This window comes from Vicia villosa, unplaced genomic scaffold (genome assembly GCF_029867415.1).
Source record: "Vicia villosa cultivar HV-30 ecotype Madison, WI unplaced genomic scaffold, Vvil1.0 ctg.000217F_1_1_2_unsc, whole genome shotgun sequence".
NCBI classification, from domain to species: Eukaryota; Viridiplantae; Streptophyta; class Magnoliopsida; order Fabales; family Fabaceae; genus Vicia; species Vicia villosa.
Genome location: NW_026705080.1, coordinates 100875 through 121192, shown reverse-complemented (window position 1 = coordinate 121192; position 20318 = coordinate 100875). Strand labels below are relative to the sequence as shown.

The window sequence follows — 20318 nt, the reverse complement described above, 5'->3', positions numbered from 1 at the left end:
CGTGGTTAGTAAAATAGGGAGTGGCAACCATGAATTGAATTTAGAATCGCTAATTTACAAGATAATATTATTGAATATAATCACGTGATTGGTGCACACACGCACGCTTTTGGGTAACCTCTCTCTGTTGCCTTGTTGCCTGTTGCCTTGTTGTCTGTTGCCTTGTTGCCTATTGCCTTGTGTTTTTTGCAGAATAAGCCATGTCCCTCGAATTTGAGGATACCTCAGCCATGCTGCCTCGGTAATTAAAGGTCATACGACCCTAAATGATGCTGCCTTCGATACACAATATGACCTCGACCCTCGGAAGTTGCCTACGGAAAAAGGCTGAGGTATCTTCTGGCTGCCTACGAAAAGGCTTATTATGATCCTTACCTTAGACTACCTGCCCTTCTATGGCATGGGACAGTCTTATGGCAAAGGATGCTTCGACGACCCTTCAACCTCCAAACGAAAGGCTTCCTGCCCTCTTATGGCAAGGATAGACCCTTTCATTCTGAAAGGCTAAAAAGAGACCTATCATCTGAGTTTAAGGTAATTGCCCCTAATTGCCTTGCAATGCTCACCTTTAATATTCTTTCTCACAATTCTTCGAAAACTGGCTACGCTCATTTACGAGCTAAAGTCCACTTTTTTCTTTCATCTACTTCTTCCAAAAAAATAAACGAGCAAGCAAAGCAATTAAGAGCCCATGGAAAACCATGGATGCAAAGGGTGCCTTACACCTTCCCTTTGCATAAATTACCCCCCCGAACTTAGATTTCTTTTAAAAGGTTTTTTTCTGTTTCTTTTTGCCTTTCCGAATATTGTTTGGATAAAATAAAAGTCGTTGGCGACTCTTGCTATCCGCGACATTTCGATCGATAAAAAGTCAGTTCACCGTATTACATGGGGCCTCTCGAATATTAGAGAGTATAAGTCCCTTTCCTCTTTCTTTTTTACGGTTTCTCTTTGTGCAGAAAACTCTTTCAAAAAAACAATACTTTTCAAACTGTTTTCAAAAACAACAAACGACGCGTCTGTAAATAAAACAATCAGCCATGTTTTATAAAATAAAACATGGGCCTCCACATAGGTATAAGTCCCATTCCCGTACATGAAATTAGGTATTTCATTGTACATACACTTTTTTGTACATACCTCGATCAGTTGTTTTTTAACTTTGAATAACAAATCAAAAATGAAGGTTTTCTTCAAATCTTCCAAAAAAATATACCATGGGCCTCCATGTAGGTATAAGTCCCAAGCCCCTTTGTAAATACCTGTTTACATAGCTTTGAATAAATTCAATGGGACTCTCCCCGAGTATAAGTCCCGAGCCCCCGTGTATACAAATGGATCATGCTACAGGTATATTTCCTTCATAAACTCCATTATATACACACACTTTGTTATATATGTATAACTGTTCATATTTGTTCATGTTTGTTCATGTTTGTTCATACTTGTTCATGTTTGTGATTGTGTTATATATATTTGTTCAACTTAGTACAACACTAGGTTCCCCATAGCCTCTTATTGGGCTTCGTGCAAAGAATCTCCCTAGTTTAGGTTAGGACATAGAGTATGGTTTCCCGGTGAAATCGCTCTAAGAGCTCAAACCAACTATACCATGCCTCCTCTTGGGCTTGGTATAAACGACTTGTCCCTCCCATAGCCTCCTCTTGGGCTTACAATGCAAGGACCCTGGATTGTCCCTCCCATAGCCTCCTCTTGGGCTTACAATGCAAGGACCCTCGGATAGCCTCCTCTTGGGCTTCGTACAAGGACCCACGGGCTTCTTATAAGCATCCCCAATATCCAAATCAAAATATCCTAGGATATTAGACATTTATCATCTCTATGATAGGAGTATCTCTTCTATATCATCACAAACAATCAATCAATCAAATTTCTTTTTGCCACAAGGCTGGCTAATCAATCAAATTTTTTTTGCCACAAGGCTGGCTAATCAATCAAACCGTTTTGCCACCATACTGGCTGATTAATCAAAGTTTTTGTCACAAGGCTGACTTCATTGAAACTTCTGCCACAAGGCTGGCTGATTAATCAAAACTTTTTGTCACAAGGCTGACTTCATTGAAAGTTTTTGCCACAAGGCTGGTTAAACAAACAAAAAACATCTTTATCATTCTAAGCGCCATAAGTGGCATGGCCCAGGGCTTATAATGAAAAGATTTTCAAACAAAAAAAATAAAACAGATGTATGTGATGATATAGATTAGATACATCGAACATTGAGATGACATTTGTCTCTTTTCCTTTGCTTCCACTAGCATAAGTGGGAACTACGATTGCTCTGACTTTCTCAACATCCCTTTGAGAATACGTAGGCACAAGGTCGATCCTTGGTGAGCAAAACAAAACAAAAAAAACCATTCAAACCTTAGCACCCGTAGACCCTGAGCTACAGATGCTCTGATTCCCTCTAGGGGATATGTATGCAGAGGATCGCGATGATCTTTGCGAGCATAATCAAACAAACACCTTAGGTCCCACCTATTTCACAAGAACCTCTCAATGACATGGAATGAAAAACAAAACAAAGAAACCTATAGAGTACTATAGATACGTTGGGTGCTAATACCTTCCCTTCGTATAACCAACCCTCTTACCCAAAGATCTCTCCCCCCACTTTTAGGTTATTGCAGCTTTTTTCCTTTTCCTCCTTTGGAAATAATAAAAAGTTTGGTCGGTACAAAAGAAAAATCATTTTTTGAGCACTCGAGCCCAAAGAAGGCATCAGGTGTCTCATCCCGAAAAAAGACAATGATTTTTCCCCGCGACAGTGTGCTCATACTGGAACTACTGTTGAAATATATCGGTTCAAATACTCTTTTGTAGAATGACTAAGCACCATTCATGACTCGTTTATCCAACTTGAACCAGAAAGTCTCAACAATCTTCTACCCATTGCTAAAGTGTGGTTTCAACTTGTGCCGTCAAACTTTCGTCTGAGAGGTGTCTGTTAGAACAAGATTTGTTTCTACACCTCATCTCTAAGTTTTGATGATAACAACACATATATTTTTTATGTAAATAATTTTGTTTCTAATGTTTTTTTGTGTGTGCAGATCAGAATGCTCTGTGTGATTTGGGACAGGTGTCTAAAGAATCATAAAAAATATTGTTGTCAGAAAGACTACTCTCTTTTATTTATGTAGGTACATGGAATGCTGATTCAGAAAGAAGATCTCCACAACACTTCTCAACAATTTGTTGTTTCAGAAGTCTCAAGCGTCTCCAAAAGAAACAAAGTCTGCTAAGATGTTGCTGCTCTATATTAGAATCAAAGTCTACATGAAATACAAGATATCACGTCAATATTAGATGTCAAAGATATGTTATTCAAAAGAGCAGTTGCTCATTACTCTGAAGACATAGTCAAAGATCAGTTGATAAGGATTCAATATGAAATACAATGTAGTCGATGACTCTTGTTCAAATATCTAGACGTGTTCCTCAAATATGTTTATGTACAATTATCTGAAGGCATTGTTCTATTCTGAAAGGACTCAAACACTATAGCTTCTATTACTCGTGTTGTCCCAGTATCAAATCAATTATCTCTTCAGATACATATTTAATCTAGGAATATCTGCATCGTACTTCAGAAAGGTTGCTGCCATTATTTCTAAAAGACAAAGTTCTGCTCCTATTGAGTTCTGATGTTCTTATGCTATCCCAACAAAGTTGTTTTATGAACTACTTATTAGATACATCATCAGAAGAACAAAGAGAAGAAAGTGATCTCTTCCAAGCTTACTATAACATAGACTAATATCAAACACTTTCAATATTATTAAATAAAAGATTAACCTTTAAAATTATTTTTCTTAAAAAATTTATCCTAAAGATGTTTTTCCAAAAAATAAAATAAATAAATATTATTTTAATTTTAAAAAATAATCATTTTGTTTCAAAAAAAATCCTACACAATCATCAAGTTATACTATTATGGGTAATTTTCATATAGCCAAGAAAACTTTGTGAACATCCTTAAGTTTGGTTGTCTATGCACATTTGTACTCTATATTTAATTTGAGGTAGCTATAATTTCGAAAATGGCTAATTATAGATAAAAAAATTATTATTTAAACACATGCAACTCCTAAGCAAAATTAAGTTGTGAATAATTAATTTCTCACCAACTTCTTATTATTTACATATATATCTACAACGTAACTATATCACAATGACAAAGACAATGATGGTTATGTTCTTCAGTGCTCTTTTCATTTGCTCACTATTTACACAAGATGTTGATGCCACCAAACATATCGGTGGTCCCGCAATGGGAAGAGACAACCCCTCCTGCAGCAAATTACATCCCGGCAGTTGCAACCCGGTTCCGGCCAATCCATACAGAAAGGCATGTGAACCAATAAAGAAGTGTCGTGGAGGTTCAAGCCCACCACCCATGCACAAGCCACCAGTGCACAGCGGGATGTGAAGCAAATGATAAGTGTCACAGTAATAGAGGAGGATAAATAAGAACATAAACATCAATATTGATATGTAACTTGTTACAAAAAAAATTTTAATTTGTCATATTATATATATATATATATATATATATATATATATATATATATATATATATATATATATATATATATATAATATTTCACTTTGATCTTTTCTATACGAGATAATATATATTTTTTTAAATTTTGAATAACTAATATATCTGAACTATATGTAAGATATATTAGTTATTTATTTAATTTTAAAAAAATAAATTATCTGTAGTTAGAAAGATCAGAGGTAATAGTTACGTAATATTTAATGTATTATTTACTTAAATATAAAACTATTAATGATATATTAAATATTCATCAATGTTGTTTTTTATTTATTTGTTGGATTGAATTTTTTATTTTTTATTTTAAAAAAGTTGTCAAAAACAATTATTTTAAAATTCATTTTTTTTCAAAGTAGTAAGAATCCATTTCTAAATTATTTTAAGAGGTTCAAATCGACCACATTTTGTGTAGTGTAAATATATTTTAATAAAAAATTATATTAAAAAATTCAACTATTGTTGTTTATCTCTCACATTTTTATTCAAATTTGACAATGTATGTATTTTTTAATAACATGTCATTTGTAAAACATGATAAATTTTATCTGAGGAAAGGTTTTAACCTCAAAGTCAAATGAGATTGAAATAGTTTTATCTGAGGAATCAAAAGATGGGGAATGGATTAAGATATAGTCCATATTAGTATTAATGATAGGTGTGTTGATGACATTTGGTTGGGTAGGTGTAGAATTTGGAAAGGAACGAATTTCAGGAATGTCAATTCGAAAAGATGTATGAACGGAAGATGTTAGTTGTGGTTCGGAGTGGGTATTTTCAGGTTGTGTTTGTTTGAGTTGTGAGATGTGTGGTTGAGGAATTTGCAGTCGTATAGCTTCAGCAAGAATGGTTTTAGATGGCTGGGTACGGGGTTCAGATGCTTGTGGGTTAGATGGTTTAAGAGTAGAAAATCATTTTGGTTGAGGGGAAGAGATAGTTCCAAAAGGTGTATTAGAAGGAGGTGTTTGTGATGTAGGTTGAATGAGATTGGGGGAAGACGAAGTGTTAAAAATTTGATCAAAAAATAAAATCGTCTCAACAATAGAAGAATTATTAGGGGTTGATTTTGAGCATGAGATTCTTTAGCTTTCTCAGCGTTTTCAGAACCTTCAGTTTCAACTTCCATTATCATTCCTAGAGACCTTCTCATAGTTCCAGAAGTCTTAGCTACCTTTGTTGGGGATTAACAGTTCCAGAAGGTCCATCGCCAATATTTTTAGGCTATGTTTGGGAGTTTGAAGAGGAGGGGAGGGGAAGGCTTCCAAAAATAAAATTTTAAAAAAATATAGGAAAACATTTGACATTTTTTGAAAAAATGATTTTGTTTAGAATGATAAAAGAGTCATTAGCATTAATAAATTTTTAATTTTCATAATACTATAACAACCTAAAATATATTTGGAAAATTTATGTAAGCCCTTCAAAACCCTCCTACAATACAATTTTTGAGTTCCCCCATTTTATGGGGTTTTTGGTGTTATGAATAAACTCAAACCCTCCAAAACCCTCCTACCCAAAATCTTTTTATCCTTTTCACCCAATTCTTCCTATTTTTTAAAGCCCTCCCCTCCCTTCCCCTCCAAACTCCCAAACATAGCCTTAGATGTTTTCGTTTTCCTTGTGGGAGTAGGTTCACGTGGAACATCTGCAAGATCATTGTAAGAAAAAGCTACAGGTTCAATAATTGAGGCTATGCAATCATCAATTTAGGATTGCGGGATTTCTAGAGGATCAACTTTGGTAAAAATTATATAGCTATCAATGGTTATCCTTATAGAAGATACTGCATCCCTATCCAGAACCTCTGTAGTGTCAATAACTTCAAAAATCAAAGACATGTTCTTTAGATTTCTTCCATTGAAGATCTTTCCAACATCTGTGACTATTTCCTTAGTCATGTTCAGACTCTGCAACATTTCCACAAGCTTACTATCCACAAGCACATAAGAAATTAGTCTTCCCAAGGGAGTCCACTTTCTAATTTTTAAACCATCATCTCTGGTCTCCCTAACCAGCTCCCTCATATACTTGAAAAGAAAAAAAAGGCAGATTCATCCTAGTCCTAGAAAATATGTAGTATAACAAGTACTTCTGATCGGTATTTGTCATACCCCAATATTTGACCCTAAGACCCCACTCCATTTGTATTGATTCAAAAGAGTTTTATCACCCTCATTTCATTCATCAAAGCATAAAGAGATCCTCATGCACCATCTCATATCACTAACCTAAAAAAGCAAAAAGATTTGTGTTGTTTGTTTGCTTCTTTTACAAGATAGGTGTTGAATCAAGGAGCTCAAGTGAGTGGCAGAAACTTCTCACACACTCGGTTTACACACTCACACACGATCAGGCCCCTTACGGAACTCTGATACCAAATATTAAGAATAATTTAGAGAACACGCGTAATTGATGGAAAGGTTAAATGTATTATTTCATTTTAGATGATATTTGGCTTTAAATTGCCGATACAAAATGAAACACGCATCAAGCCACGATCTCTATGGAAGTTAAAAAAAGAAAAGGTAAAGCAACTCCTAAAGAATAATTATTCCCATAATACTAAGAATTATTCAACAAACATATACTAAAGAAATAACACGTAAACAAATTAACTAGACCAACTTCTAGCCATTATATATCTAAGATGCATGAAACAACTTTTATGTACCTATTGTTGAGATGATACTATTATGAGATTTTTGTTTAACTCTTTTTTTGGTTTAAAATAGGCCCCTTTGTTACTTGGTTGTGATATTCTAGCAATGGATAATACCATATATGAATTGATAAGAAACACTAATGTTATTGCATTAAACCAAGGTAAGTAGAATTTCTTGAAAGATAAATCCATTCATTTCTTCAATAAATAATGCTTTGAAATCACTGTGCTTCTTGTAGTAGATAGAGTTGGATTTCAAGGAAAGAAAGTGAAAAACAACAATTATTTAGTAATTATATCTTCTTCTTTCCCTTTATAGTCGCAAGTGTGAGTTTCTTAGAACTTATAATGTTATACTACATTTGTCCCTAACTATAAGACTCTCTTGAGTTTTTTTCTTGTCCCTTTTTATAAGTCTCTTTTTAATTTTAAAAGTGCATTAATTTTTTCCAAACACACCCCTAATTATATCACATATTTTTCTGCAATCAATAATATATACACATGTATGAAAATCAATTATTTCTCTCTCTTAAGAATAAATTTGTAAAATTGTACAAATAGTCAATATATTTAATACTCTAACCAACTTTCTTAAGTAGCGTAATTTTGTCTTCGGGCGTTATATTTAGGGACATAGGTAATACTAAATTGTTTTCATATTTCAACACAAACCAGGATATATGTGTGGAAAAAACCTCCTAGTAATAACAAAGTAGCAGTGGTCTTAGGGAATAGAAGTTCATCAAATGCAATAGTGGTTATATCCTGGACAAACATAAGCCTAGACCTAGGAACTAAAGTTGATGCTATGGACTTATGGGAGGTAATATAAGCTTTGTTTTTAGTGCAAATCAATTTGAATTTCTATGGTTTTGATGATGTGTAATGATATTTGTGGCACTCAACACAATCATTGGTGTTAGGAGAAATCTATCCAGAGTTAGATTCAAATGCTTGTAAGATACTCCTTCAGTCCCACAAAACGTGATCGATTTTAAAAAATATAGTGTCTTTCATTTCAATTTTTAACATATTTTTTAAAATTTTATTCTTTAATTAATAAAAATTTCATCATTTTTCATACATGATTAGGGGTAATATAATAAAAATATTAATTTTCTCTTACTTTTATGATTTTTTTTAATATGTGTGAAATGGTCAATTGAAATTGAAACAAAAGGAATATATGTTTTCACCTTCATAAGAATTTAGATTCACATCATTTCTTGAGCTAGTCCACCCAATTTTTAACCGTTTATATTAATTAATGACCATTACATTCGATTGAATACAAAGATTTATTATGATTTATAAATTTCTATGTAGAATAACATGATTTACATTTGTAGGACCATACTTTTATTGTTGCTTTATTTGGAATATTCTTTAAGAGATGAAAATAATGTCATCTATTTAATATAAAGTCAAGGTTGTCATGATGGCAATCATAACCACAACAAACCTATCTCTAACAAGGGATTTTATGAAGATATCAACCCATCAATGATCTGTATCAATCAATTTTAAATTTTAAATTCCCCTTATAACATAGTCTCGTATAAAATGATGTTTAATCTTAATGTGCTTAGATCTAGAATGTAGAATGGGATTCATAGAGAGTAGGAACATTACTCTCATATATCTGAAATTCTTCTAGCTGGATTTTCATCCAGAGGATCTGAGTGTTGTATCTAGTAGCGAAAATATACTCAACTCCAGCTCTTGACAGTGCAATTGTTGATTGTCTCTTGCTAGACCATGAGATCCGATTATCACCTAGAAACTGACAGCTTCCAGAAGTATTTTTTCCTTCTCGTCTATCTCCCGCGTCATCAGCCTCACAATAACCAACTAGCTTGTGCTCATTTGGTTTTCTATAACACAAGCCAAGGTTAGTAATACCTTTCAAATAACTAAAAATCCTCTTAACAGTTGTTACTTAACAATTGTTAAGTGGGACTATCTAGGATCTGATTGGAAGCGAGCACATAAACACACAATGAATAAAATGTCAATCCTAGAAGCAGTTAAGTATAAGAGAGAACCAACCATACCTATGTATACCTTTTTCTCTACCTTATTGCTTACCTCATCCTTCTCCAAGATAAAAGTAAGGTGCATTGGAGTCTTCTATCTTGCAATCTGATATGTTAAACTTCTTCAAAAGTTCTTTGGTATATTTGCTATGACGGTGTCATACCCTAAATTTTACCCCCTTTTCTTATTTCCATATGGCTTATAGTTTTTTTCATCATTCATTTTACTCCTTTATTCATGTGGGCATATAACATTAGTGGTTCAAAAGATCAGGTGGTATTGGATTTCAACTAGTTTCTCTATACACTTGGGCTATTTTTGGTTTGATCATATGTGTAGCGGGGAAAATCTGATATCGAAGCCATGGGATTGACTCGAATCAACATTCCATTTTGAAATCGCCACCGCGCTTTATTTTTTCAAAGGATAAAATCAACGAGTATGCCACTAGCTCTCTCACGCGGAAAATATCTCGTTATTATCAATCAATTTCAAAATCGTGGGGTATAACCACTCGTTTCGACAATTAACAGTGTCTAGACTGTTGAAGAAAAGCCACTAAGGGCGAAAGATATTTTTAAAGAAAAGGTTTTGAAAAGGTTGCAAACATAAGAATATTTTGGAAAAAGGGAGAAGATTTTGAAAATTTAAGAATGGGAGGAGATGAAGAGGCTAACCTAGTGCATAAAATAAAAGCTAAGGAAAGAAACGGTCTAACCAAATAAGAAGCCAACACTTGACATTAAGAGCCAAGGTAGTTTTCCCATCCTTTGGATTTATCGATACCAACACATTAACACTTGGGGATCCAGATGAACTTATTATCTTAGCACCACTTTGCATTTAGCACATTAAGAATTCTGACGAAAATCGGGCAGAGTAACGGCTGTTTTTGAGTAAAATCCTTATCTCAATGCCTTGGAATTAACCATCAAGGGCTTTCAAGGAAATACCTGCACACATAAACAGACAACAATACAATGCCAGACAGACAGAACAAGCACAGGGTAATAACAGAATGGGTCCAGAGGTACTAAGTCCATAAGTCCGAATCTTCCAAAATGCTAGGGATAGTAACCAATAGTCCAAAGAGAGCCTTATGTATTTTTTAGATTTTTGGTTGTTTATTAGTGTTTTAGCATAAAAGTAAAGTATGGTCCAAGTGGACAAAAGAAAAATAGCGGAAGCATAAACATATGTCCAAGTGGACAAAGAGAAAATGGCGGAAAGTAAATATGATGAAATGATAAAATAAAGCGATAAAACGAGAAATGTAAAGAGCGGTATAGTAAAAGTGCGGAAATTAAAGTTAGTTGTTAGATGTTAAAGATAACCATCTTGAAACTTGTCAAGTATGTTATCAAAGTTAGTAATGAAGATCGATGGTGAGTGAAGGATGTACTCGGATTTAAATTCAATGGAAACTTGTCAGAAGCTTGATAAAATCATAGCGACTACACGACAAATTTCCATAAGTCATAAATCAACCGCATACAATTCTCTTCCATATTTGATCTTTTTGATTCGGGACACGAAATATTGCGCTATGTTAAGCAGATCGCCAAGTGATTTATGTAGAAATCACCCTACAACGAGGCCGGTCAAAACTTTATGTGCTAATGCATGCGAGAAGAACGATATGTAGATCGCCTTCCGAAAGCAATACCGCACGAAAAGAAAATAGGTAACGATCTAGTCTTTACTAAGAATCCATAAGAATTCTCAAAGTATTAAGACTTTCATCGATCAAAAGAAAAAAAGGAGAAGAAGAAGATAAAATGCATAAAGATAATCAACTCACACTATCATTAATATCATTCATCTAATATTATGAATTTGGTTCTTTCAAACCTATCAACATCCTAGATCTAATGATATTAATGAAATGGAGGAAGAAGAATAAACTTCACAAAAAGATAATCAACTCACACTATCATTAATATCATTCATCTAATATTATGGATTAGGTCATTTCAAACCTATCAACATCCTAGATCCAATGATATTAATGAAGTGGAGGAAGTAGGAAACCAAAACAAGCATAAAAAAGGCAAAAAACCACATTCTGCCAGCAGGAAATCGATTTCATGCAGGGGGAAATCGATTTCCATAGTGCAGTTTTCAAAAAAACAGGTTACGTTCAGCAGGAAATCGATTTCAGCCTTAAGGAAATCGATTTCCTCAGTGTAAAATCCAGCAAAAACAGCATTTAGAGGCATAAAACTTGACTTGAACAAATATACAAACACCTTATGATCAAACATCAATTGGAGCACGAATTTTCCATCAAATCACCATCAAATAGCACCAATATAGCATCAAAGATGCATCACACACAAGCAACAAGGATCTACATCATGATATACAAAAAGGATGAAGAAAATTTACCAAATCTTGAACAAAACTTGGATCTACTTCAAGAATCACCAACACAAATCTTGATCTCTCGACAATTGAAGAAAAAAGAGTGAAATGGATGGTGGCTTAGCTCAAAGTTTGTGAGGTTCAAGATGTGACTCACAAACTTTATGAAAGAACAAAGAGCTTTAGTGAATTTGGTAGGGATGAGGAGAGAAATTGCAAGGGGTTTTTTGGCTCTCAAAGCTTGAGAAATGAGAGAGTAGTGGGCTCTATTTATAGGATGAGAGCAAGAGTAGTGGTAATTTGGTCTTTTTGCATTTGGTAATTAGCTTGTGTTTAATTGGTAATTAAAGTGGTATTTAAATGGTAAGAAATGGTAAAATGAGATTTAAGTGGGTTTAATGAAAGGGGTTAATTTTGATGAGGTGGAAAATTGGTAAAATGATCAAAGAAAAAGGTGCCAAAATGATGTCAAGCTTCCCTCCTTATATTTTTTTGAATTTCGCCTTAAGGAAATCGATTTCCCCAGGAGTGAAATTGATTTCACTCTGTTCCAGAAGAGAAATTGGCGCAAAATACACTAGGGAAATCGATTTACCCAGGAGGGAAATCGATTTCATGCTGTCCAGAATGTGATTTTGTTGAAGATTGCTGCAGGGAAATCGATTTACCCAGTAGGGAAATCGATTTCATCAGTCAAAAATGTGAAAAATGCCTTGTTTATTGCATGTCTTGGCCTGGTACCTACAAAACAAAAGCCTACAAAGAAACAAAGAAATATTTTTGGTATTTGGGTTAGTATAATATGTATACAAGATAAACAATCATTGGTGCTTGATGGTCCCTCTCATTGATGAGGTGAGTGCAACACCATAAACAAAACTTCCAAGTGAAGCTCTTGATTAGTGATTTAGATATGAATGATATAGGATCTTATGGTCAAAAATTGGGGTATGACAGATGCCCCTATTTAAGTTTCTTCGATTTGGAGATACGATGATTGGGAATCTTCGTTTTGACAAGATCGAAGAGACTTAAATATATAAAACACAATTTTTGATCCTAAGATGCAATGCAATGTTAATGAATGCCTATGATGATGATGAAACATGACAACACCGGGGAGTAAAAGAACTCCACTGGGGAAAACAAATGTCTTGTTATGACTCCGCTGGGGAAAACAAACGTCTCGCGAGTAGAAACTCCACTGGGGAAGGCAAGACTTTGTTGGAGAGACGGAACTTTGGTGGGGAAATAAACTTCTCTGGGGAAAACACTTCGCGTCAGAGAGGTTATAGCATCCTCTTTCACTGGGGATGAGAAAAGGGGATCATCCTCTTTCACTGGGGATGAGAAAGTACGCATCCTGAATCAGAATGCCAATCTTCCATTAACAGAAATCACACCATCGTACCTACTGATAATATGAAGAGATGTACCGCCGTACCACTGACGATAACATATACCAACGTCCCACTAAAGGTATGAAGAGAGATATACCACCGTACCACTGATGATATGAAAAGAGATAATTCATCGACGTACCATTGACGATGACGCATACCAACGTCCCACTGAGGTATTAAAGAGATGTACCACCGTACCACTGATGATATGAAAAGAGATAATTCAACGACGTACCACTGACGATAAAGATAACAAAATACACCAACATTCCACTGAAGGCATGAAGAGATATATACCACCGTACCACTGATGATATGAAAAGAGATAATTCATCGACGTACCACTGACGATATGAAAAGAGATGAATCATCGACGTACCACTGACGTAGAAAGAGACGTATCGCCGTACCACTGACGATAACACACACCAACGTTCCACTGAAGGTATTAAAGAGATATACCACCGTACCACTGATGATATGAAAAGAAATACATCGACGTACCACTGACGATGAAGATAACAAAATACACCAACGTTCCACTGAAGGTGAACTACCAACGTCCCACTGAAGGTAGAAAGAGACGTATCGCCGTACCACTAACGATAACACATACCAACGTTCCACTAAAGGTATTGAAGAGATATATACCACCGTACCACTGATGATATGAAAAGAAATACATCGACGTACCACTGACGATGAAGATAACAAAATACACCAACGTTCCACTGAAGGTGAACTACCAACGTCCCACTGAAGGTAGAAAGAGACGTATCGCCGTACCACTAACGATAACACATACCAACGTTCCACTAAAGGTATTGAAGAGATATATACCACCGTACCACTGATGATATGAAAAGAAATACATCGACGTACCACTGACGATGAAGATAACAAAATACACCAACGTTCCACTGAAGGTGAACTACCAACGTCCCACTGAAGGTAGAAAGAGACGTATCGCCGTACCACTAACGATAACACATACCAACGTTCCATTAAAGGTATTGAAGAGATATATACCACCGTACCACTGATGATATGAAAAGAAATACATCGACGTACCACTGACGATGAAGATAACAAAATACACCAACGTTCCACTGAAGGTGAACTACCAACGTCCCACTGGAGGTAGAAAGAGATGGTGTACGAAGATGACATAATCAAGCATGTCCCAAGCTAAACACCAGAGCAGAAACTGCTATCAATCTTTTGATGGCTTCAGAATATATGCTGCCTAACACTAGGGAACACTGAAGCTGAGAGAACACAGTAGTTGAGTTCTAAACCACATTTGTGCCAAGCCAAAGGTGCATTGAGTGGAACACGTTCTTCTTCTTTTGCATATGAATATATCAACATATCCATTCCTTGTAATGCACTCATGGATCAAAGTAAAACTTCTTTTATAATTTTCAAAAGGATTTTGTTGAAATCAATTTTCTTTTTGTTTCAAAAATTACTATCAGCAATAAATGACATTTTGAGAGATATGAAAGAAATAAGATTGCCAAATAAAAGGTAAAGGCTCAAACTTTTTAATAGAATGGTAGCCTGCAAAAGGCAAGACCCCATGGATTATTACAAAGTTTGGAAAGTGGTAATTTTGTGGAAAAGGTACATTGAAATGTAATGACCCCATCCTCTCTCTCAACTGGGAATTCCTGAGCAAAGGCTTCCGTTGAAAAGTGTTGAACTTCTTCATGATAAACAGATGACTGCTGATGATCAAGTCTTGTCTGATGTAGTTACTTGCCATGAATCCCTAACTTTTGCCTGGACCACCCTTTCGGGTTTTCAGTCCACCGGGTATTTTATTCTGTTTTATGTCTCTAATTTTTGCCTGGACCGCCCTTTCGGGTTTTCAATCCACCGAGACGCTCTTTTTTGCCTAAGCCGCCCTTTCGGGTTTTCAACTTAGCGAGCTGTTATTTTTTTATTTAGGCGAAGTATTTCTTGACTACATCAGCATTCACGGGACGTGGGAGCTCTTCTCCATCCATAGTTGCAAGAATTAATGCACCGCCAGAGAAGGCTTTCTTAACAATATATGGTCCTTCAAAATTAGGAGTCCACTTGCCCCTTGAATCGGAGGTAAAAGACAAGATCCTTTTGAGCACGAGGTCTCCTTCTCTGAATACTCGAGGTCAAACCTTCTTATCAAATGCTTTCTTCATTCTTTTCTGGTACAACTGACCATGGCATAAAGCCGTCATTCTCTTTTCTTCTATCAAATTCAATTGATCAAACCTGTTCTGACACCATTCAGCCTCAGACAACTTGGTTTCCATTAAAATTCCCAATGATGGAATCTCAATCTCAATAGGGAGCACTGCTTCCATGCCATAAACCGAAGAAAAGGGGGTTGCCCCGGTTGAAGTACGAACAGATGTACGGTACCCATGCAAAGAAAATCTTCTGAATATCTTTTGTCTAAAAGCAGTCTTCTGAGTGTCCTTTGTCTTCACGCGAATCTGATGATACCCAGATCTCAATTCAACCTTGCTAAATAAACAAGCTCCAACTAACTGATCCATCAAATCATCAATCCTCGGAAGTGGATACTTGTTCTTAATCGTCACTTTATTCAATTGCATATAATCAACATAAAGCCTCTTAGAAACTTCTTTCTTCTTGACCAACAGAACAGGTGCACCCCACAGCGACACACTAGGACGAATAAACTTCTTCTACAAAAAATCCTCAAGTTGACTCTTCAACTCCTTCAACTCAGAAGCAGACATCCTATATGGAGCCATCAATACATGACTAGTTCCAGGAACGAAATCAATCGAGAACTCAACTTCATGTTCCGGCGGTAAATCACTTACATCCTCAGGAAATACCTCCACAAAATCACAAACTATTGGTAATCCCTCAATGGTTCTCTTCTCATGCACATCTAAGGTTGCCAATAACATAAATAATTCAACTCCATCTTGCACAGATTCATCAACTTACTTAGCAAATAAAAACAAATCTTCCTTAACACCAATCTCAGGAAAAATAACAGTCTTACCAAAGCAGTTGATATACACACGATTAAATTCCAACCAATTCGTACCCATAATCACATCAAGTTGCTCTAACGGAAGACAAACCAAATCAATCCCAAAATCTCTACCAAAAATACTCAAAAGACAATTCAAACACACATAAGAAGTAGAAACAGAACCCATAGCAGGTGCATCATTAACCATACTTCTACGCATATCAGATAACATAAGATTCAATCTCTTAGCACAATCCAAAGAAATGAAAGAATATGTCGCACCGGTATCAATAATAGCAATCAAAGGTGTACCATTAATAAAGCACGTACCTTGGATTATCCTATCATCGCTAAAAGTCTCCGCCCCAGACAATGCAAACACTTTCCCCTTCACTTGTTACTTCTTTGGCTTATCACATTTGGTGCTAATGTGACCTTGCTCCCTACAATTGTAACAAGTCACATTCGAACCAACTTCACACTTGTTTGCCTTGTGACCACTCTTGCCACACTTGAAACATGTTACCTCAACTTTGGAACAATTAACAGCATGATGTCCCTCAACACCACATTTGAAACACTTAATCGGAGCACTAGATCCTCCCCCACTTGGCTTTCCGCCAAAACCAACTTTCTTCTTATTATCATACGGTTTCCCATGATATTGCCATACCCCAAATTTGTCCTACCCCTTTACTTTTATCTGGCTTAGGCTTTGCATTTCATCTGCATACTCTCCATTAGGTCATATAACGCATCATGCATTCATCAACCAATAAAATTGACATTGGAATCAAGGATCTTGAATCATTAAGGGTTCATAGTGATTTTAAGGTGTACATATCAAATAACACAGATTCATCGAGTGCTCCTTAGAGCATTGAATTATGGAAGTAGGGTCTGGATTCATGGTTATGTGTACTTCAGGACAAAGTTTTCCTTTTTGTTTCAAATATTATCTTCAATGAGGAGCTTTGTCAAGGCAAAAGAAGATTTATAGATTAATTTGCAAAATGTTAGTCAAGGTGCAAAGATGCTGTTAGCAAGTGTGGTTCGAAAAAGGTTTGGATTGAAGCCAATATTTCATTGAGATTGTAATATTGCCCTTATTATTCAAGGTTGAATCAAAGGTCATATCGAAAATTTCATTCATGATATTCATTCAAGATAACAGGAAAGTTAAATCCAGATGAGGGAAATGAGTCCATTACTTGAAAAGTCAATTACAAGTCAACATGATTACACAAAAAAGAAAGAGAGAAAGATTACAAGAAATTGTCACATTTTGACCTAAGTTGACTTTTAGTCAACTGTTGACCTTTTGGTCAAACAGTTGACCAAAGTCAACGCATCAATCCTAGACTTCTCTTCAGGTTTCCATGAATGCCAAGGCGATCTCGTGCTATATCATAGACCTGCATCAAGTCACCACCTAAATACCACCATTCTGCATAGCTAGATGCAAACATCACCAGTACAGCATCCCCACCACCGTTATCCAAATTCAAAAGCACATCTAACACAAAAAGAACTATTGGCATCCAAGACAAAACAAAATTCAGCCATACGGGTTCATATCAATTCAAAGAAAAGACAAGCTAAGTTCAAGTTTGAATTAGCAATACAAGCATCAAGGCCTAATCCAATTACCGACGCCTGCCCAAAAACAAAACTAACAAGATTGATTCAATAGTCCAGTTCCTAACAGTTCCATACCAAATACAACAAACCTAAATAACTTCCACTCAAAATGATTTCCAACAGCAGTCATGCAATTAACAAGTTTGCATTCTAACAAAAAACTAGCTTTCGCATAACCTACACAAATTAATTCAAAGCAAAGAAGGAAATGGGTGAGTTCCAGGTTCACAACATGTGGGAACCAAAGCCTTTTTCCATGCTATTCCATCTCACACTCAAGTTTTCTTCGCGACCGGTTCGTTCATCTTCATCAACACAATACACCTTCTTTTAATCTTCAACATGCAACCGGATCCATGTCCTTCATTCATCCGCGCATCACCGATCAACATTGACCAGTCACATGCTTGTGGACTCAACAGCTTTCTTCATCAAATTCTGCAGCAAAACAATGACAAACTGAAGAAAACCCCAAAGTATCAGAGTCCTAACAATTGAAAATTGAAAGAGGAAAACTGGACATAAACAATACATACATATATTGCAACCCAAGAAAAATACACAAACACAGTACATTAACCATAAGCCAATCCAATCTCACCTCAGAACCATGATCTTGCAGCCACATCCGAGTTACATCATCAACAACAATTCAGTCGGCAGCTAAATTCGAATGCTGTGAGTTATTAGCTCCCGTGTGTCATACCCCAATTTTTGACCCTAAGATCATACATCATTTGCATCTCAATCATTAATCAAGATCACAATCTTGAGATTTCATTTTTCGGTGTTATGTTCGCTTCGTCTTTGAGGGGAACTATCAAGCACCTAATTTTCTTTAATTTGTTTTATAGTAACCAAAATCCAAAAATATGCATTTTGTTTCCCTTGGTTACATTTTACAGGTAAAAGATCGGGCAAAAAATCAAAACAGTGCAAGAAAACATTTTTTGGAAAATTGAAGGTGGAAATCGATTTACCCCTGTGGGAAATCGATTTCCTGTGCGCAAAATTCAAAAAAATATAAGGAGGAAAGCTTGACATCATTTTGGCACCTTTTTATTTGATCATTTTATCAATTTTCCACCTCATCAAAATTAACCCCTTCCATAAACCTTTTTTAAACCTTATTTTACCATTTCTTACCATTTAAATACCATTTAATTACCAATTAAACACAAGCTAATTACCAAACACAAAAAGACCAATTTGCCACTACTCTTGCTCCAATCCTATAAATAGAGTCCACTACTCTCTCATTTCTCAAGCTTTGAGAGCCAAAAAACCCCTTGCAATTTCTCTCCTCATCCTTACCAAATTCACCAAAGCTCTTTTTCTTTCATAAAGTTTGTGAGTCACATCTTGAACCTCACAAACTTTGAGCTAAACCACCATCCATTTCACTCTTTTTTGTTGAATTGTTGAGAGATCAAGATTTGTGTTGGTGATTCTTGAAGTAGATCTAAGTTTTGTTCAAGATTCGGTAATTTTCTTCATCCTTTTTCATCTATCATAATGTGATTCTTTTGTGCTTGTGTGTGATGCATCTTTGATGCTATATTGGTCCTATTTGATGGTGAATTGATGGAAAATTCGTGCTCCAATTGATGTGTGATCATAAGGTGTCTGTATGTTTGCTTAAGTCAAGTTTTATGCCTCCTAATGCTGATTTTTTGAATGCTGCGTGCAGGAAATCGATTTCCCTCTGTAGGAAATCGATTTCCACCTTATTTTTTTAAAAATTTGAACTCTGCACTCAGGAAATTGATTTCCTACAGAGGTAAATTGATTTCCTGCTGGCAGAATGTGGTTTTTTGCCTTTTTTATGCTTGTTTTGGCTTCCTACTTCCTCCACTTCATTAATATCATTGGATCTAGGATGTTGATAGGTTTGAAATGACCTAATCCATAATATTAGATGAATGATATTAATGATAGTGTGAGTTGATTATCTTTTATGAATTTTATTCTTATTCCTCCATTTCATTAATATCATTGGATCTAGGATGTTGATAGGTTTGAAAGAACCAAATCCATAATATTAGACGAATGATATTAATGATAGTGTGAGTTGATTATCTTTATGCATTTTATCTTCTCCTTCTCCTTTTTTTCTTTTGATCGATGAAAGTCTTAATACTTTGAGAATTCTTATGGATTCTTAGTAAAGACTAGATCGTTACCTATTTTCTTTTCGTGCGGTATTGCTTTCGAAAGGCGATCTACATATCGTTCTTCTCGCATGCATTAGCACATAAAGTTTTGACCGGCCTCGTTGTAGGGTGATTTCTACATAAATCACTTGGGGATCTGCTTAACATAGCGCAATATTTCGTGTCCCGAATAAAAAAGATCAAATATGGAAGAGAATTGTATGCGGTTGATTTAAGACTTGTGGAGGTTTTTATTGTGTAGTCGCTATGATTTTATCAAGCTTCTGATAAACCCCATTGAATTTAAATCCGAGACATCCTTCACTCACCATAGATCTTCCTACTAACTTTGATAACATACTTGACAAGTTTCAAGATGGTTATCTTTAACATCTAACAACTAACTTTAATTTCCGCACCTTTACTATACCGCTCTTTATATTTCTCGCTTTATCGCTTTATTTTATCAGTT

General features: G+C 35.5%; 1 protein-coding gene across 1 annotated transcript; it reads left to right on the top strand.

Moving 5' to 3' along the window:
• The first annotated feature begins 7347 nt into the window (after positions 1-7347).
• On the top strand, positions 7348-8235 carry LOC131625425 (alpha-galactosidase-like). The gene is made up of 4 exons (XM_058896286.1): positions 7348-7405; positions 7487-7534; positions 7928-8069; positions 8145-8235. The coding sequence occupies exons 1-4, from the start codon at positions 7348-7350 to the stop codon at positions 8233-8235; spliced, it is 339 nt and encodes a 112-aa protein (XP_058752269.1).
• The last annotated feature ends 12083 nt before the right edge of the window (positions 8236-20318 follow it).